The 15947-nt window shown below is 39.6% G+C and overlaps 1 protein-coding gene across 2 annotated transcripts in view; it reads right to left on the bottom strand.

The window, feature by feature from the left end:
• Nucleotides 1-729: 729 nt before the first annotated feature.
• ITGA9 (integrin subunit alpha 9) overlaps nucleotides 730-15947 on the bottom strand; it is a 228970-nt gene continuing 213752 nt past the window's right edge. For both annotated transcript variants that reach the window (XM_074843942.1, XM_074843951.1), the window contains one exon: nucleotides 730-5589. In XM_074843942.1, coding sequence (XP_074700043.1) covers nucleotides 5491-5589 — 99 coding nt within the window. In that variant the 3' untranslated portion in view covers nucleotides 730-5490. The remainder of the gene's footprint in view (nucleotides 5590-15947) is intronic.

Genomic DNA, 15947 nt, shown 5'->3' with positions numbered 1-15947 from the left:
AGAGAATGGAGCCAAAGATGAGGAAAAGGAGAGCCTGAAATTTCAGGTTCAGTTTTCTCTTTTAGAATGAAGGTTCGGGTCAGTTCATACTTTACCACAGAGGTTTCACCCATCCTCAAAATGATGAGAAAGCTTCAGTGGGAGCTCTAAGGGGTATTAGAAGTAAAGAGGTACACCACAGCCATAGAAATCAATCAGCTTTTTTTACTGCTTCTATCCAGCTTCTACTCCCTTTGACAAAGTAAGCATAGGGTAGTACGGAGTCAAAGAAAATCTTTCAAATGTAATAGTTAGCTACTCATGGAATATAAATCCTTGCAGAAAAAATACACGAAGCTGAATAATTTGACTTTCATCCAAATTCATACAGTCTGAAACAGAACTTAAGTTATAGGGGTTTACACTCATCACAGAGCAGTATCACCACTACGCGGGGGTTTATTGGATGTTGATAGAGCAATACTGTTGAAATATAAATAATTCCCACTGCTATTATTTTATTTCCATGGTTTTACAATATTGTAGTCAAATTAGTTATACTCTTAGTCTTCAAATCTTGATTTTATAGAAGTCACGAAACTACAATAAAATATGTCCATTATCCACATGCTGATAAATACATGCACATACCATTTAATTCAAACATACATGAGAAAATGTCTCACCCAATTAATGGAAAAATACTCCAGCTGGACAAGGGCAATAAGTGACAAAAGGATAATATTAGGATAATTTTGCAGCCACTTTTTATTCCAAAAAGTTGTATTTTTGTAAACCTGACATTTCCAAAACAGTGCAAGTGAATTAGAATACAGGTGAACACGAGCTTCTAAATACAGGTGACATCATAAGTGTGAACACATTCTTCCAACCACAAGTTCACAAAAAGAAACATACAATTTTACAATACATAAGGAGTGACATTCTAAGAAAAAGGAGTGACAATGGCGCGAGTACCCTACTGCATATGCAAACCACGCTTCAAAAGCAGTTATAGTCTTCATGCCAGTTTAATCAACATACACTGAATGAACCAAATCCTACTTTCATTTATATCCAAGAAACCCTAGCAAGTGGATGAACTTGCACAAAGGTAGAAATTAGTTCCATGACTCCCTTAATCCTTCAGTGAAAGCAATATTATACATTCCCACGCCACATGGATACTGTGCTTGAAACTCCAAATGTGCCCATAAACAGAAGACGTTCAAGAAAGTTAATACTAAATATTGCCAAACACAATCTTGGTGCAACTGTTGCTCTCAGCAAGCCGAGTTACCTGCACATCACTGACTTGTATGTAGGGTCCTTCCCATCCGCGCATCAAGGCAGAGGGGTTTGTCCTCACTGGCTCGGCACTGCAAAAGCCTTTGCCACTTGGAGATGAAAGGATTGCTTAAGCGGTTCACAGGCTTGGGGTTCACATCAAGCACAATTTCTCTCTCAGATATTCCAAGTGATTTGTGAGGTGACTTCAATTCAGAGGCTGCTCCAGTATTTTCTAGTTTGTTGACTTCCTCATTGTAACTGAGCAAATTAAAAACTAGCTTTATTTAGAAAAACATAGCTAGAATTTTTGTTAGCTACAATGGCCAAGTAGCAGAGCATACCAGTGACAGCCTCAGAGTACACTAGCCCTGCTGTTGCTTGGGGTGAACTGATGGAAATTCACCTCCAAAAGCAAAACATGCTTCTTATGGTCATAAAACATGCTGTGAAAGATGGCAAATGCTTTCAGCTCTTAGGAGGTGAAACTCATCCCTGTGCTGTGGGCCACCAAAACTCTGAAATGACTGTGATGCTCTTGATGTCAAGATGGAAATTAAATGGGATTTCAATGGCATGGGCTCTGCATTAAGTGAACTTTTCTCTAATTTTTCTTCCCCTTTCTTCCTGATTGTATTTTTCTGAGATTGCTTTCTTCCTACCCTAAAAGCAACTTCAAGGGTACTATCTGTAAGAAGACACCCTGCACAGCGCAAGCCTCAGGGCTTGAACAAAAGATCTCTCAGGCACCAGATGATGCATTTGAAAATGTTACTGCCCCACTTCTAAGCCTTCACCTGCACACCTCAGAGCCAGTGCAAAATGAGCCCGCTGCAAAAAAAATGTAATGCCAATGCAGCAAACCCTTCAATGAAGTTGTCATGAAGTTGTCCAAGATAACTGATGACTTTGTCCTGAAATGCATTAACCGGAGAGAACTAGTACAATGACTTCCCCCAGCTCTGCTGCACAAGTGGTACAACACAATGGAACTAAGAAGCAGATGACAGATGGGAACTTCCACAGCCCTAGAAGCAATTTCCAAAGTAACCATGTCTCTAGATTTTGATAGAATTACATTTATTAGGATTTCTTATTTTTTTTTTAAAAAAAGCACCCAACAAAACCAAACAGCAGATCTATAGCACAGCTATTTTCTACACGTTCTTGAAGTATACTAAGTTTTCACAAGATTTTTGGGTTAGAAACTGATTGCAGCCAACTGATATTAGTGGGGTTTTTTTTTTGTTTGGCTTGTTTGGTTGTTTTTTAAGGAGTGGAAAGGTGCATCTACAGGATTTTAATACTAAGTACTGGTATGTTTCATTGTCAAATATGACTATTTTAACTGGAACCAAGCAAGAAGCCACAATGGAATTTGACAAAAAAAAATTATGAAGAGAATACATATAAAAACAAATAATCTGTGACAACAGAACTACTGAGTATCTAACAGTGATGATACTAAGAATTTATAGATTATTTCAAGAATATGTCACTAATCTGGCCAACAACTAGATTTTCACTGAGTGACGACTTGTGCTGGATCAACAGTAGAAAATTCAAGTCAGAGATCAAAAAAGTCCAGTGTGGGCTCAATTAAATGGGATTTACTTTTAATTGTTTTTTCACTTTAATCAAATAAGAAAAACATTTTTGCCTTGAGCAAAGAAAAAATAAATAATTGTCCAACACAATCTGAAATGCTAAATGGGTATTTTACCTTAACTCTTTTTTTCATATACTTTAAAAAGATATTTCAAAGGAATAACTAATCTTGATTTAAAAATACTGTAAAGAAGCATTTTTGGCAGATCTGAAAGTAAATTTTTCTTTAAAAAGTGGAAATGAGGCATTTCTACTTTTCAAAGGGAATTTCCTCCTTTTTTTTGGATGGAAACTTTCAAATTCAGTTAAATTCACAAATAGTTTCACTTCTCCGCTGAAATACTTTTTCAGCAAATTTACTTTTTAATAACTTTTTGAAGGCTCAGTTTTAGAGAGGGGAGATACTGAAAATTCTTCCAGCTAAATAGATGGATTTTTTTTTCAGCAAGAATTTTAAGCAATTTCTTATTCAATTCATAGTCGTGAATCAACCTCATGTCCAACTTCTGTCAGTCTTAGGTATTTTTCAACAACAGTAAAAATAGATATATCAGGTTTAAATACTAGCAGAACTAACTGACGTCAGAAATATAGTGTGAGGAATTCAACAGCCTCCACACAACAGTGCAGTCAAAGGCCACGAGCCTTTGTTATTACACTCTGATGAAAATTCTGCAGTCCACTACATATGGTTATAACAGGATTTTTGCCTCAGCAGTTTTTGTCAGATACTGGCTTAAATGATCATTTGTTATACGAAATCTGCCAAATCACCAATGATTGTTTTAAGAAAGATAACTTAATAGACTAATAGTTTTTCTTGTCAAACGTTGAATCAATACGCTTCATTCACTTAAAAACCATCTTCTGCCTAATGGGTGCAGATAGTTAAGTTAATAAATATTGATCCCTACTGCAGTAATAGCAGGCACTTAATGCCAGTGGGGGGAAAAAGCAAACAGCAACATGGACGTGGTTCATTTTTAAAAATTGGAAGCTATAATGAATTTGGCAAGGAAGAGCAAGAATAAGACCTGTTCTCAAGCAGATTTCTTGCGTGTTCTCTGCATTCAAGTTTCCAAACTTCCAGCAGTTCTTTTACCTTACCCTTATGGAAGGAGACACCCTGCAACCATTCATTCCTGTTTCTCCTTCACCTTCTACCACAGAGCTCAACCCATCTTTCCCTTACCTGGATTTTATACCAACATGACATTTACTTCTTATTTACACAAGGTGCAAAGTACAAGTAGATTCTAAACCCAAGTCTTACAGAGTTCCACTATATCAATCCAGAAATCCAAGAGCTTTTTAAAGAAACATGGTTGAATTAATTACAACTAAGTTTCTTCTAACCCAACAAATGATACCAGCGAACAAAGTGGCAATCTGAGATCCAGTAACATTTGCACCTTGACTAAACTTCCTTCTTAATGCTTGAGGAAGGATGACATTCAGTACTTGGAACACCCACATAGGGAGTCTCAAGATCCAAAGATCCAAACATTTTAACCGTTGCATCTACTAATCTCTCTTAAAATTATCATATAAACAAACTCATGTATAAAACTCACAAGGCAGGCATAATGCTCATACCTTGTAGCAATTTTCCACTTGCTCTGATAGCAACAGATCACCATCATTAACAGTAGCTTAAAACCCATCCTTCTTAACATAATCATTAATATGGATCTATTTATTTTAACTCCAAGGAATTTGTCAGTGCCATAGTGGTTGGCCTAATTATATCCTTCTGGTATCTCAGTTGTACAGTCCTAGACCATTACCAAAGTACTAGAGACTGCAAAGGAAAACACTCTGTGATGCTTTCTTCAGTGAGCCAAAGCAAGCTACAAGTCTTGCGAGACATTACCGAGGAAGCGTTTTCATCCTTTCCCATTCAGGCCAGTAGAGGATAGACCCAGATACAGAACATCACATCTGTGTAATACTTTAGGTTCTTTAGTTTATAAATCAAACACCAAATTCAGCTCAGAAAAAGAGAGAGTGAAAAGACTTTGGCTTATTGCCATTAAATGCTCTATATACAACATTACCAAGCCTTGTGAATTAAGCATATGAGGATTTCAGCTACTTTTATCTGCAAATCTCTCTTTTTCTCTCTTGCATTGAAGTTTAAAAGTACAATAGGATTTATATATACATATATGTATTTCCAAGGATTTAGCCAGATATCAGTGCTTGAGTGAACTATATAGCTATTCAATAGAAACTATAAAACATTGATACAAATATAAAGACATAATCAATATAAAAAGCTTATATTTATAAAAAATATTTTTAGGTAACAGTCTTCCCCTGAGGGTATACCACATAGTTGGATTCATAAATATTGCTCTGCACTGCAGCTTGGTTACCAAAGTTCAAAGTTCAGCTCTTAAATGAAGTGGGAATTGCTCCAGTCACCTGACATGGCTGCAGTGGTTGCCTCAGGATATGTTCCCTAGCTTGTTGGAGTGATAAAGACACAGCATCAATGGGGTCTCCGAAAAATCTGGAGAAGATTCCTTCTTCCACATATGGAAGATACGAGAGCAGGACCTATAGGCTAGCAAGCGCGTGTCACATGACTGGGCTTTAGTTTTCACAGGCAGTTCACTGATTTTTCTGGACCCAGTCCCAACTATCTTCATTCTCCTTTCTGCTCTTTTCGGCCTCAATAATTTCTTTGTACCTCCGGCGGAAGAAGCCCATCTGCAAATCAAGAAGAGATGACAGTGGTGAGTAACAGTGTCATTAAATTGAAACTTACTTTGTCAGAAAACGGTGTGCAGAAAAAAAAAATAGCACAGGTGTTAATATCTAATTTCTCCTAGTGCCAATCTGGAATCATAGCTCCCTGTTTACATCAATATAAATGAGATCAAACCAGGTCCCAAATCTTCACAAGTGCTCTGCTCCTTACTGATGAACTACTCTGAGGGAAGAGTCTTCTTATACGAAACATGATTTTTAAAAAAAAAATGCACATAAAGTATTTCTAATAGACACAGACCAGAAGAGGCAGATACAGGTTTATTGGTTTCAAATAAAGACTAATGCAAAATTTGGATCTGTCCCTAAAGCCAGGCTAACAATTGGGTCCTGAGTAGATGCTGCCAGTTTTATGAACTATGCTCTCAGTGTCCACAACTGCACAAAGCAACAGAGATCAGAGGAATAAAGTACACCCACCTCCCAGCATGCCAATTCCAACTATCAGCCTTTTCTGTAAGAAACCCTCTTCCAGAAAAGCCAGCACGCCCTATGGTCTATCACAGGTGTTCCATCACCGTTCTGAAGAGCTCTGCTGCCATTTTGGTGTAGCTGTCTCCAAGAACTATCAGCCCACTGCTGCGCAGCCACAGGTACTCCTCTCCTGCCAGTAATCACTCTAAGTTCAGGTCTCAAATTTTCTATTTACAGATCGTTTACGTTAAGATGCTTTGGAGGAAACCAATACCTACAGACTCTTCTTTTTGCTAAATGACTTCCCTTGTCCCATTGCTATCAGTTGTGTAATCTGCAGCCCAGGAAGGCAAAATACAAGCCTAATCCTACAAAACACAGAGCATCAACAATAACTTCTCCACAAGCTTTCAAGATGCTGCAGGGTTGATAATCACTTTTGCATATTTTCTTGTTTCCTAAACCCTTGTACTTAGTTAAAGAAATGCAAGTGGGTTTCATTTCAGTTTAGATAAAAACCTCTCATATCTCTGTTTTTTTAAGTCTTTCAAATAAACAAAAATGATTTTAATAACAGACTTTGGTAAGCATTCAAGAATAACTCCTCAAACTTAGTAGGGCACTATTGAGACCATTGAATCAATATTTTGTTCATCATAATTAAACATTTATGTAACTCCTACCACTCTAAACCTGTTTTCTTACTCCTGCTGGGTAAAACATGATGCTTTAGTCTTCCTTTATCAACCAGTTATTGCCATCCTTTATTCCCAAATTGGCTATACATAGGAATATTTTGTGCTGTTTTGTCACTGCTAAGTTTCTGTTAAATCGGGCTTTTTAGTTTCAGTTCTTTAGCAACTTTAATTTTCTTCAAGTATATTTTAACTCGCGGGGGTCTGAAAGGCAGCTTGTTCAAACTGCCAACAGTGCTTCCTAAAGCCCAGGTCCTCGCCAGTGCCCCCACCAACATCCTGAATTCACAGCAACATTAGACCAGACACACACCGTCCTCTCAACCACCTCTTCCCCGCGGCGCTTGGATTTTGTGCAAAGAACACAGAAGCTGCAGCGTGGTCTGTCTCTCTTTTGCCTAACTGTGGACCACAGCGCCGGGGCGTGCTATTTATCTAGAGATAGGTGTCCCCTGCTGAGTGCATAGATACACATTACATACACACCTGCAACCCCTTTATAAATACATAATAGGTAGGCATACACAAAAATGCCCATGATCTCTATTTTGCAGAGGTCCCATGACCTTCTGGACGTCCCCATGAATAACTGGCATTAGACCTTAAATGTCATTTGTTCATAGTCTTGTGCACAGACCATGGACATAGTCTTTTTCCCATCTAAAATAAGTAAAGCTTTATCTGCTGCTCAATACATGCAAACGCAGAACAGTGGTTCTGTTCTGAAAAAACACCTCGCAAAAGGGACACTGTTGAATCTTGGAGAACCATGTCTCTCTCACCTCCTGCCATCTTTCAGAATTGTGTACGCAAGGATTCAGAAAAAGAGAATCTAAGAAGAGTTTCTCTAGTTCCCTATTCTTCAAACTTGCTCTAGTAGTCAGAACAAGTTTTTTCTTTAGAAGAATATCATTACTAGTAATTTTCATACTTGTACCTACGAGCTATACCAGTGCAAAGGATGCATTTTGAGAAGACATCCTCAAGATAGCACCACCATAAAATCCCAGTGAAATTTCACCATTGATGTCGACATACTTCAGCTCAATGAAGACTTGAAGCCAATAGCAAAAGTTTCCCTAGACTTTCATGGTCTAAAATAGAGGTGAATTATTTTATTGATAATGAAAAAAAAAAAAGTGTAAGACCTACTACTCTTCCGTTGTTCTGCCCCAGTAGGATTAATCACAGGTACTTGTAGTCACAGGAATCTGCAGATACTCCTTATATATGGCCAGAGAGCAGATGTGTTGAAGAAGTGGGTGCCATTTTTGTATTATCAATTTTTATAACAGACCTACATATTCTGCACATTAGTAAAGAAAATAGCCACAGGACTTTGTTTCCTAAGATTAACAAGAGAAATTCAATTTGTAGCTTTTAAAAACAGGTTTTAAACCCTTAAGGTTTCCATCTTTCATGCAACCACATCCTTGGTACAATAAAATCCTCTCTTGAAGTTATAATCAAAATTATAGAAAGGCTTTTTATTTCCTCGAGGGCCAAACAAACAAAAGCAAACTCCTTCCCACTGTTATTTTAATAAAAATTGTCTCTTTGTGAACATCTGCTTCAAGAATTATCTTAAAAAGTTGGTTATGATAGTTCTGGTATTTTACTATTTTGTTACTGGATAGAGAATATTTTTGTGTAACTTTCCGGTACAGCAAAAAGTGAGCTGAAGACTGTAATAAATATTAATGAAGCATGAAATCCTACATCTAGAGGTGATTCCACTACGAAGCTATATATGTTTACTTGCTGTAAATGATGTGGATAATCTAAAATGACATAGAGGACTTAATTTAAGTGCAAGCAAAGAGAGAAACTGGACCTTAAGGCTTTTTTTCTTTTTACATTTTTTAAAATAGTGGTCAGGAATTAGATGTATTTCCCATCCTTGAAAGGCAAGGATGTACTTTAGAGTACTGTTCCGTAGTGTTAACACCACATATTTCCACTTAACGTCATAGAGTCCCTATCATCACCAGAAAGGGATTTTTTTTGGTAATGTCCATGAAGAAATCACAACATAGTAGTTGTCTCACAAGAGACCACACAACCCACATATCCATTTCCTTACAATAAACTGATTTCATTGAAAATGACAGCAATACTAACCCATATGGTGAGGGCTGATAAGTGCCTGTGGCAAGCTGGAGAGAACAAGTGAATTTAACATACAATGAGGAGATGCAGGGCTAATAAGGAGAAGGACACTTGGACTAAAGCAGGAGAATTGATGCAACATGGGGCTGAGCACATACTGGCTGTCTTGTCACCGGGGTGACACCAGAAGATCTCTTTTCTGTGGCTAATGCAAAGTCCTTAAGGGAACTCAGAAAACCAGTCCTGGATTTCAAGCAGGGAGAGAAGGAATGGATCCTCAGCTTTAATAGGAATATTGCTGCATTCTCATTTGTGGAATAGGTGTTTACAGCGGGTCAATGGTGTCCAACCCATGTTTCATGGGCAATGAGTCTCTGACACTGCTGAATTCTCCCAAACTTTGCTTTCCATATATACAGACATATATGTGTGTGTGTGTACACATACAGATGTATGTATATGGGAAAGGAATATCCAAGTCCAGAGCTGTGACCCCATCATGCAACCTGTGAGTTCCCACCACCACATCCAAGGAAAGGAGTGATGACAGTATTTTGATCAGTAAACCTCTGCCTAGGGAAGTCACTCATGACAGGAAGAGCAACATCAGAACATATTTACAGGAGGCAAGGAGAAAGTACCATGGGAAGCTGAAGGGTTATAATGGAAAAAGAGGCATCAGCCACCAAAGACAATGCAGGAAATGAGAAAAGCAAACTACAGTCAGCATTTCAGAGTTGGGTGAAAATTATTTAGGAAGGCTGAAGAGCCCCTCTTGAGTTACAGGCCTTTTGGGTCTGTGTGGCTGAAAGAAAGGTCTCAGGATGCTTTACTCTTAACCCTGTCAGACATCACCAGAGAGGAACTGCTACGCCAAGGGCACCATGTCCTACCTTGCTGCTTCTGTGTGCAAACATGGAGGAGAAAGAGGGCCACTGAAGACTTCAGGAATACAGGGAGAGTCCCAAAATCCTGGGGCTATCAGTGTCCGTCACAATGGATTCATGCCCCACACCACAGAAAGAAGAGAGTGTCTGAATTGTCTGTGATTCCACAAACTGTCATGTTTCACATCTGCCATGATAAACTGATGTCTGCTGGCTTTTAAACAAATCCAAACGAATTCAGGCAGAACCAAACAAAATGGAAAGAAAAGGTTGGCCTGGTCTTTACCAGAAGTGACAAACAATAACCAGTCCTTTCTGAAGGTGCTTCAAGTAAGTATTAAAGCTGTTACAAATAGGTAGCTTAGATTCAAAACCTGAAACCATCCATAGGTTGTACACACATCCTTTAATTCAGTTATTCCAGCCCACGTACCCTTTTCTAGCATAACCTTACTGCCATCTACAGTATACGTGGAGCAGAAAGCATGTTCCGGGCAAAACCGAACAACAAAGGAATAGAAACTCTGTGTTACTTGTAGGCTGGGGAATTACACCTGCTACTGTGAAGTTATTTCTTGCCATGTGACAGCACTGTTAAGTCCTCTATTCAATCTTGAGTATTTAAAGCCTTTCACTAGCACACACAACTCCCTCTAGCTGTCGCGACAGGTTTAAATCCCTTAAAAATCATAGATAAGTCATGTCTAACAACACTCACATAAAATGGTACTCTTCAAGCACTCACAAAAATGGAAAACTTCAGTCAAAGTGATTTCAAAGTGTTGGATTAACATCACAATAAACTATTGTCTTTTTCAGCTGCTATTTTCTGCACATCCAAGGCTGACCGCTGAATTACTGGACTTTATATTTTTCTGAACTCCAAAAGTATAAACATTTAGTCAGCACTTCCTGCATTACCGTCCTGTGGCTATCTCTCTAGGGTGCCAATTATAAGTAGGTTTGAAGAGTGACAATATTACAAAATAAAATTTAATCAGCAGTTGGGAACAAAACAAAGTTGATCAGAGGAAAAGCAGTATAACTGCCTTTGTTATATTCGTTGTTGGGTAAATGTCTAAAGCATTTTTGTCATGCCCAGTGAGGCTTATTCTCTCAATCAAATAAAAATAGTTTGAAATGTGGATTGTAGAAGAATGGTTACATTATGTATCTTTTTAACAGTCTTTTTCCCATTAACATCACCTATTAAGAAATAAGAAACAATTGATAAGAACAGGTAGACACTGCTGTTAAAAAAAAAATTGTCTTGATTTACAGTTTTGAGACTATAACTGAGCTATGAATACAGGTTTGTGAACGACAATGTTCAAAACGAATCCAAAACTATATCAGAGACTTTTGCCACTTTTTGTTCATTTTTTAAATTAAGTTTCTCTAATGTATACTGAGGTACTAAACTGCACACAAAAAGTATTGATTTCTATCACTATGGCTCTGCTGACAAATGTCTTCTAAAGGAGGTTACTGACCACAGTACAAACCACCAAGTAAAAAGAAAAGAGAGCGAAGTAAATACTGACATAGGTGCAACTAGAAATAAAACAAAATTTAAGAACCACTAAAGAAATCTTCCATTAAACAAGGCTTTGACAAGATACTTTGGGTTCAGTGCCTTAATCACAAGCTTATGTCTTACCTCTATTATACAGTTTCTTCATCTACTGTAAGCACTATCCAGCTATACCTGATGAACAGTCCGGACTTACATCATGAATCTTTTACTGCCACATCTCTTTAATGTAGGTAGAGGTCCCAAACCATTGACCTCATGGCCCTTCAGAAAGAATTAACTTACTCCTCTCCTCACCTCTTTTGGGTGCGTGCCCCTTGGCCAATTCTGCCTTCTCATAAACAGCACCACAGCTAGAAAATACACAGCTAATCATGGTTCAAAGTGGGGCCAGGAACGTCACCCCAACAAAGATGACACCAGTCGGCAAAGCAGCAACACCCCCAATCTCTGCAAAGCAGGGCTGCTGAGATTGGAAGCGTGTTTCCCCATGCAGAGATCAATCACTGGTTATTAGGTGCATCTCACTTTACTACTGCCAAGAAGGCAAGAAAAAATTCTTTGCTCTTGGCTTCACAGGGCCCTGGATAATTCTGGCAAGCCACCAGCTCCAAGAGGATGCACCACTTCCTTTGTCCCAATTAAAGGACCCTTGCCATAGTACAGAGGGGTCATGAACAGATACTGTGTATCAGCTTTTCCATAAAGGACTGACAAACTGCCACTGCCCGGCTCCCCATGAGGAAAAGGCATGTTTGGAAAGCAGCTATGTGTCTTGCCTGCAGTTAAAAGAGAACTGTATATTTAGGAGGAATCATAGAATGGTTTGGGTTGGAAGGGACCTTAAAGACCATCTAGTCCCAACCCCCTGCCATGGGCAGGGACACCTTCCACTAGCCCAGGTTGCCCAAAGCCCTGTCCAACCTGGCCTTGAACACTTCTAGGGAGGGGGCAGCCACAGCTTCTCTGGGCAACCTGTGACAGTGTCTCACACCCCCACAGGGAAAAACTTCTTCCTTAGATCTAATGTAAACCTACCCTCTTTCAGTTTAAAGCCATTACTCCTTGGCCTATCACTACATGCCCTTGTAAAAAGTCCCTCCCCATCTGTAGTCCCTTTCAGTCCTGGAAGGCTGCTCTAAGGTCTCCCCAGAGCCTTCTCTTCTCCAGCTGAACACCCCCAACTCTCTCAGCCTGCCCTCACAGAAGAGGTGCTCCAGCCCCCCGAGCATCTTTGTGGATCTCCTCTGGACTAGATCCAACAGATCCATGTCCTTCTTACGTTGGGGGCCCCAGAGCTGGACACAGTACTCCAGGTAAGGGTCTAAAGAGCAGAGCAGAGGCAGAGAATCACCTCTCTCAACCTGCTGGTCATGTTCCTTTTGATGCAGCCCAGGGTATGGTTGGCTTTCTGGGCTGTGAGCGCAAATTGCTGGGTCACGTTGAGCTTCTCATCAACCAACACCCCCAAGTCCTTTTCCTCAGGGCTGCTCTCAATCCACTCTTTGCCCAAGCCTGTATTTGTGCTTGGCATTGCGCTGACCCACGTGCAGGACCTTGCACTTGGCCTTGTTGAACTCCATGAGGTTTGCACAGGCCCACCTCTCCAGTCTGCTCTCCTGAAGTCCAGGGTAGTGAGTTTGCTGTGCGCCCTCCTCGCTGCCCTAAGGATCTTGAACTCCACCATTTCACGGCTACTGCAGCCAAGGCTGTCCTTGAGCTTCACATTCCCCACGAGCCCCTCCTTGTTGGTGACAACAAGGTCCAGCATAGCACCTCTCCTCGTTGGCTCCTCTATCACTTGGAGAAGGAAGTTATCATCACCGCATTCCAGGAACCTCCTGGATTGCTTATGTCCTGCTCTGTTGTCCCTCCAACAGGTATTGGGGTGTTAAAGTCCCCCACATGAGGACCAGTGCTTGTGAATGTGAGACTGCTCCCATCTGTCTATGGAGGGCCTCATCCACTCGGTCTTCCTGGTCAGGTGGCCTGTAGCAGACCCCCACTATAGACCCCCACTATAACGTCACCTGTCCCTGCCCTCCCTTTAATCCTGACCCATAAACTCTCGGTTGGCTCCTCACCCATCCCCAGGTGGAGCTCCATGCACCCCAGCTGGTCAGTGACATAGAGGGTGACCCTCTCCTCATCTCCCCTGCCTGTCCTTCCTAAAGAGCCTGTATCCTTCCATTCCAACACTCCAGTCATAGGAGCCATTCCACCATGTCTCTGTGATGCCAATAAGATGGTAGCCCTGCAGGCATGTGCACGTCTCTAGCTCCTCTTGTTTATTCCCCATGCTATGTGCATTTGCACAGAGGCATTTAAGTTGGGCCCCTGATGAAGCTGACTAGGACGATAGTGTGACTAAGGTAAGCTAATGAGGACTTGAGAGGTCTGGCTATGATTATTCAGTGTCTTTGACTTTTTGAGCATCAAATCCCTTAATCTTCCTGTGATGTAGGTCCTCATTTGCTTAATATACACAATGCTATATATACTTATACAGCTGGGAAATTGAGGCAAAGAGAAGTTCAGCAGCTTGTTCAGAGGTAAGTTCTCCTGTCCAAACACCTGGTCTACTACTATGGAAGAATTTGATACCTAGCATCTGTATCTGATCTCAACATATTGCAACAGATAGACATTGCTATGGCAGAAAAGAACTAGCAATGTACACAGTATTGCACTTAACTTTTAAGCTGTTTTCACATAGCCTGGCTAACTGACTTAAGATAGTATTGTTTGTACCTAGGGTGAAGATCTGTAATCCTCCACAGATTTTAGAAGGAAGTTCATTTTACATGCTGTAGTAGTAAAACAAGCATAGTTTTTAAACACGTATTTTCTTAGGCAGTTACTTTGTAATGTTGAAATAATAAGAAAAACTTTAAGTGCTCTTTTTGTTTTGCTAAGAACAGTCAGTCAATTCATAAACTTAGCTCAAACAGTCATTAAATAAACTATTAATTTAATGAAAGGCTTTATGTCTGTCTCAAAGGCCAGATTTTCAAAAAACACTCACTAATGCTGAGTACCTCAAAGTAGATATACACAATTCAGAGTAGCAGCATGCATGGAAAAGATGCATTTATGTGTGTGAAAGAGATAACTGCACACAGAGATGGACACCACGGCAGGCAATCTAATTTAGAACTCTGGTTTTTTTTAATGTAACATGCCTTGCTGTTGTCACTGATGCTATAGTGTCACCCCACTCTAAACACAAGGCTCAGTCATCAATAATTTGTTCCTCTAACCACTTCTCATGCAACTTTTCTTCCAGGAGTTGTTCAGTGGGCTTCAACAGACCTACTTGCTAATGTAGTGAATAAAGCTGGTAGTTCTGGTGTCTACCCTTGGAATATCTTTCCCATGTAGGTAAGATCTACTCTGCCTCAGACAAGACTCATCCGTCTAGCATTTGAATCATTTGTGCATACATAATACATTTTGTTAAGGACTTAGTACTTACAGTAATTTAGAAATGAAGAGAACTCCAGTGACTGGACTTTTAAAGATCTTTCAGTAATGAGTTCTGGTAAGTTTTGTTTAATGAAAGCATGAACTTCTTGCTGGATGGTAACTGTGCACAGTAACTTGCATGACAGATGTTACCAGTATATTTACAAGTGTAATCAAAAAGCGAATTAGCCAACAGTAAAACTTATAAACACTTCCAAACAGTGTAAAGATTTCTTCCTATTGCAAAATCTTACTAAGTAGTTTGTTTTTTTAAAAGTCATAGAATGAACACAGCCATCATCCAAAGCTCATCTCTGATTATCAGTCTCAAAAATTAGAAAGAACACAATGTCTACTGCAGACATGTCTGGACAAATTACTATATACTGATTTCTTAAATCTCAGCAGGGAATAGGACAGTAATTAAATATATCATTCCTGTAAGTGCTATTAATTTAAGATGTATCTCAATCCTTATTTCCTATTTCCTCTCCAAAGAAAAAAAGAAAAACTACTGAAATATTTCTGGCTTTGTTTGAAAACCAGAGACTAAACATTAAAGACTATTTCTGGAATCAATAAAAAGTAGCTTTACAATCATATTTTGATACATTCCACTTGCCAAAAATATTTGAATGAAAGTTGTACTACGTCCATAATTATCAGAATAACTTATTACATGGGTTTAGCTGAACCAGGAGGAAATGGCAACGGCTGTTTTAAGTCACAATACAGCATTTCCCACTGTGACACCAAGCCTAAAGAGAGAATTCAGACTATGCAAGTCACATTTTCTCTGTTATTGGCATTTGGGTCTGAGGGATGCTAACGACTTCCAATACATACACATGTTGTGTTCCGGCCGTGGGGAACCTTGGAACCTTAGGTACTTATTTGCAATTTTTCAGTCTACACACGTATTCTTTTTCTGGTTTGGGCTCCTGAAAATGATGGCTATCTTTCTTCTTTTCAGAAAGATGTTCTGAACCACAATTCTATCTCTCTCTTGCCAGCAGATTCAATTTGTTCACACAGTGCCAGGATGAGAGCGACACAGTTGCAATGGCTGTGATGTTCTGAAAGTGCCCTGGCATGCACAGCTCCCATTTGGAGGACACCGAGACCAGAGAGAACGCTCAGCCACAACATTATTGTTGTACATTTACATAGCTCATTTTATCCGGAAAGATAACA

This window comes from Strix aluco, chromosome 1, assembly GCF_031877795.1.
Source record: "Strix aluco isolate bStrAlu1 chromosome 1, bStrAlu1.hap1, whole genome shotgun sequence".
NCBI classification, from domain to species: Eukaryota; Metazoa; Chordata; class Aves; order Strigiformes; family Strigidae; genus Strix; species Strix aluco.
The sequence above is the reverse complement of the archived record's forward strand: the minus strand, read 5'-3'. Positions and strand labels throughout refer to the sequence as shown.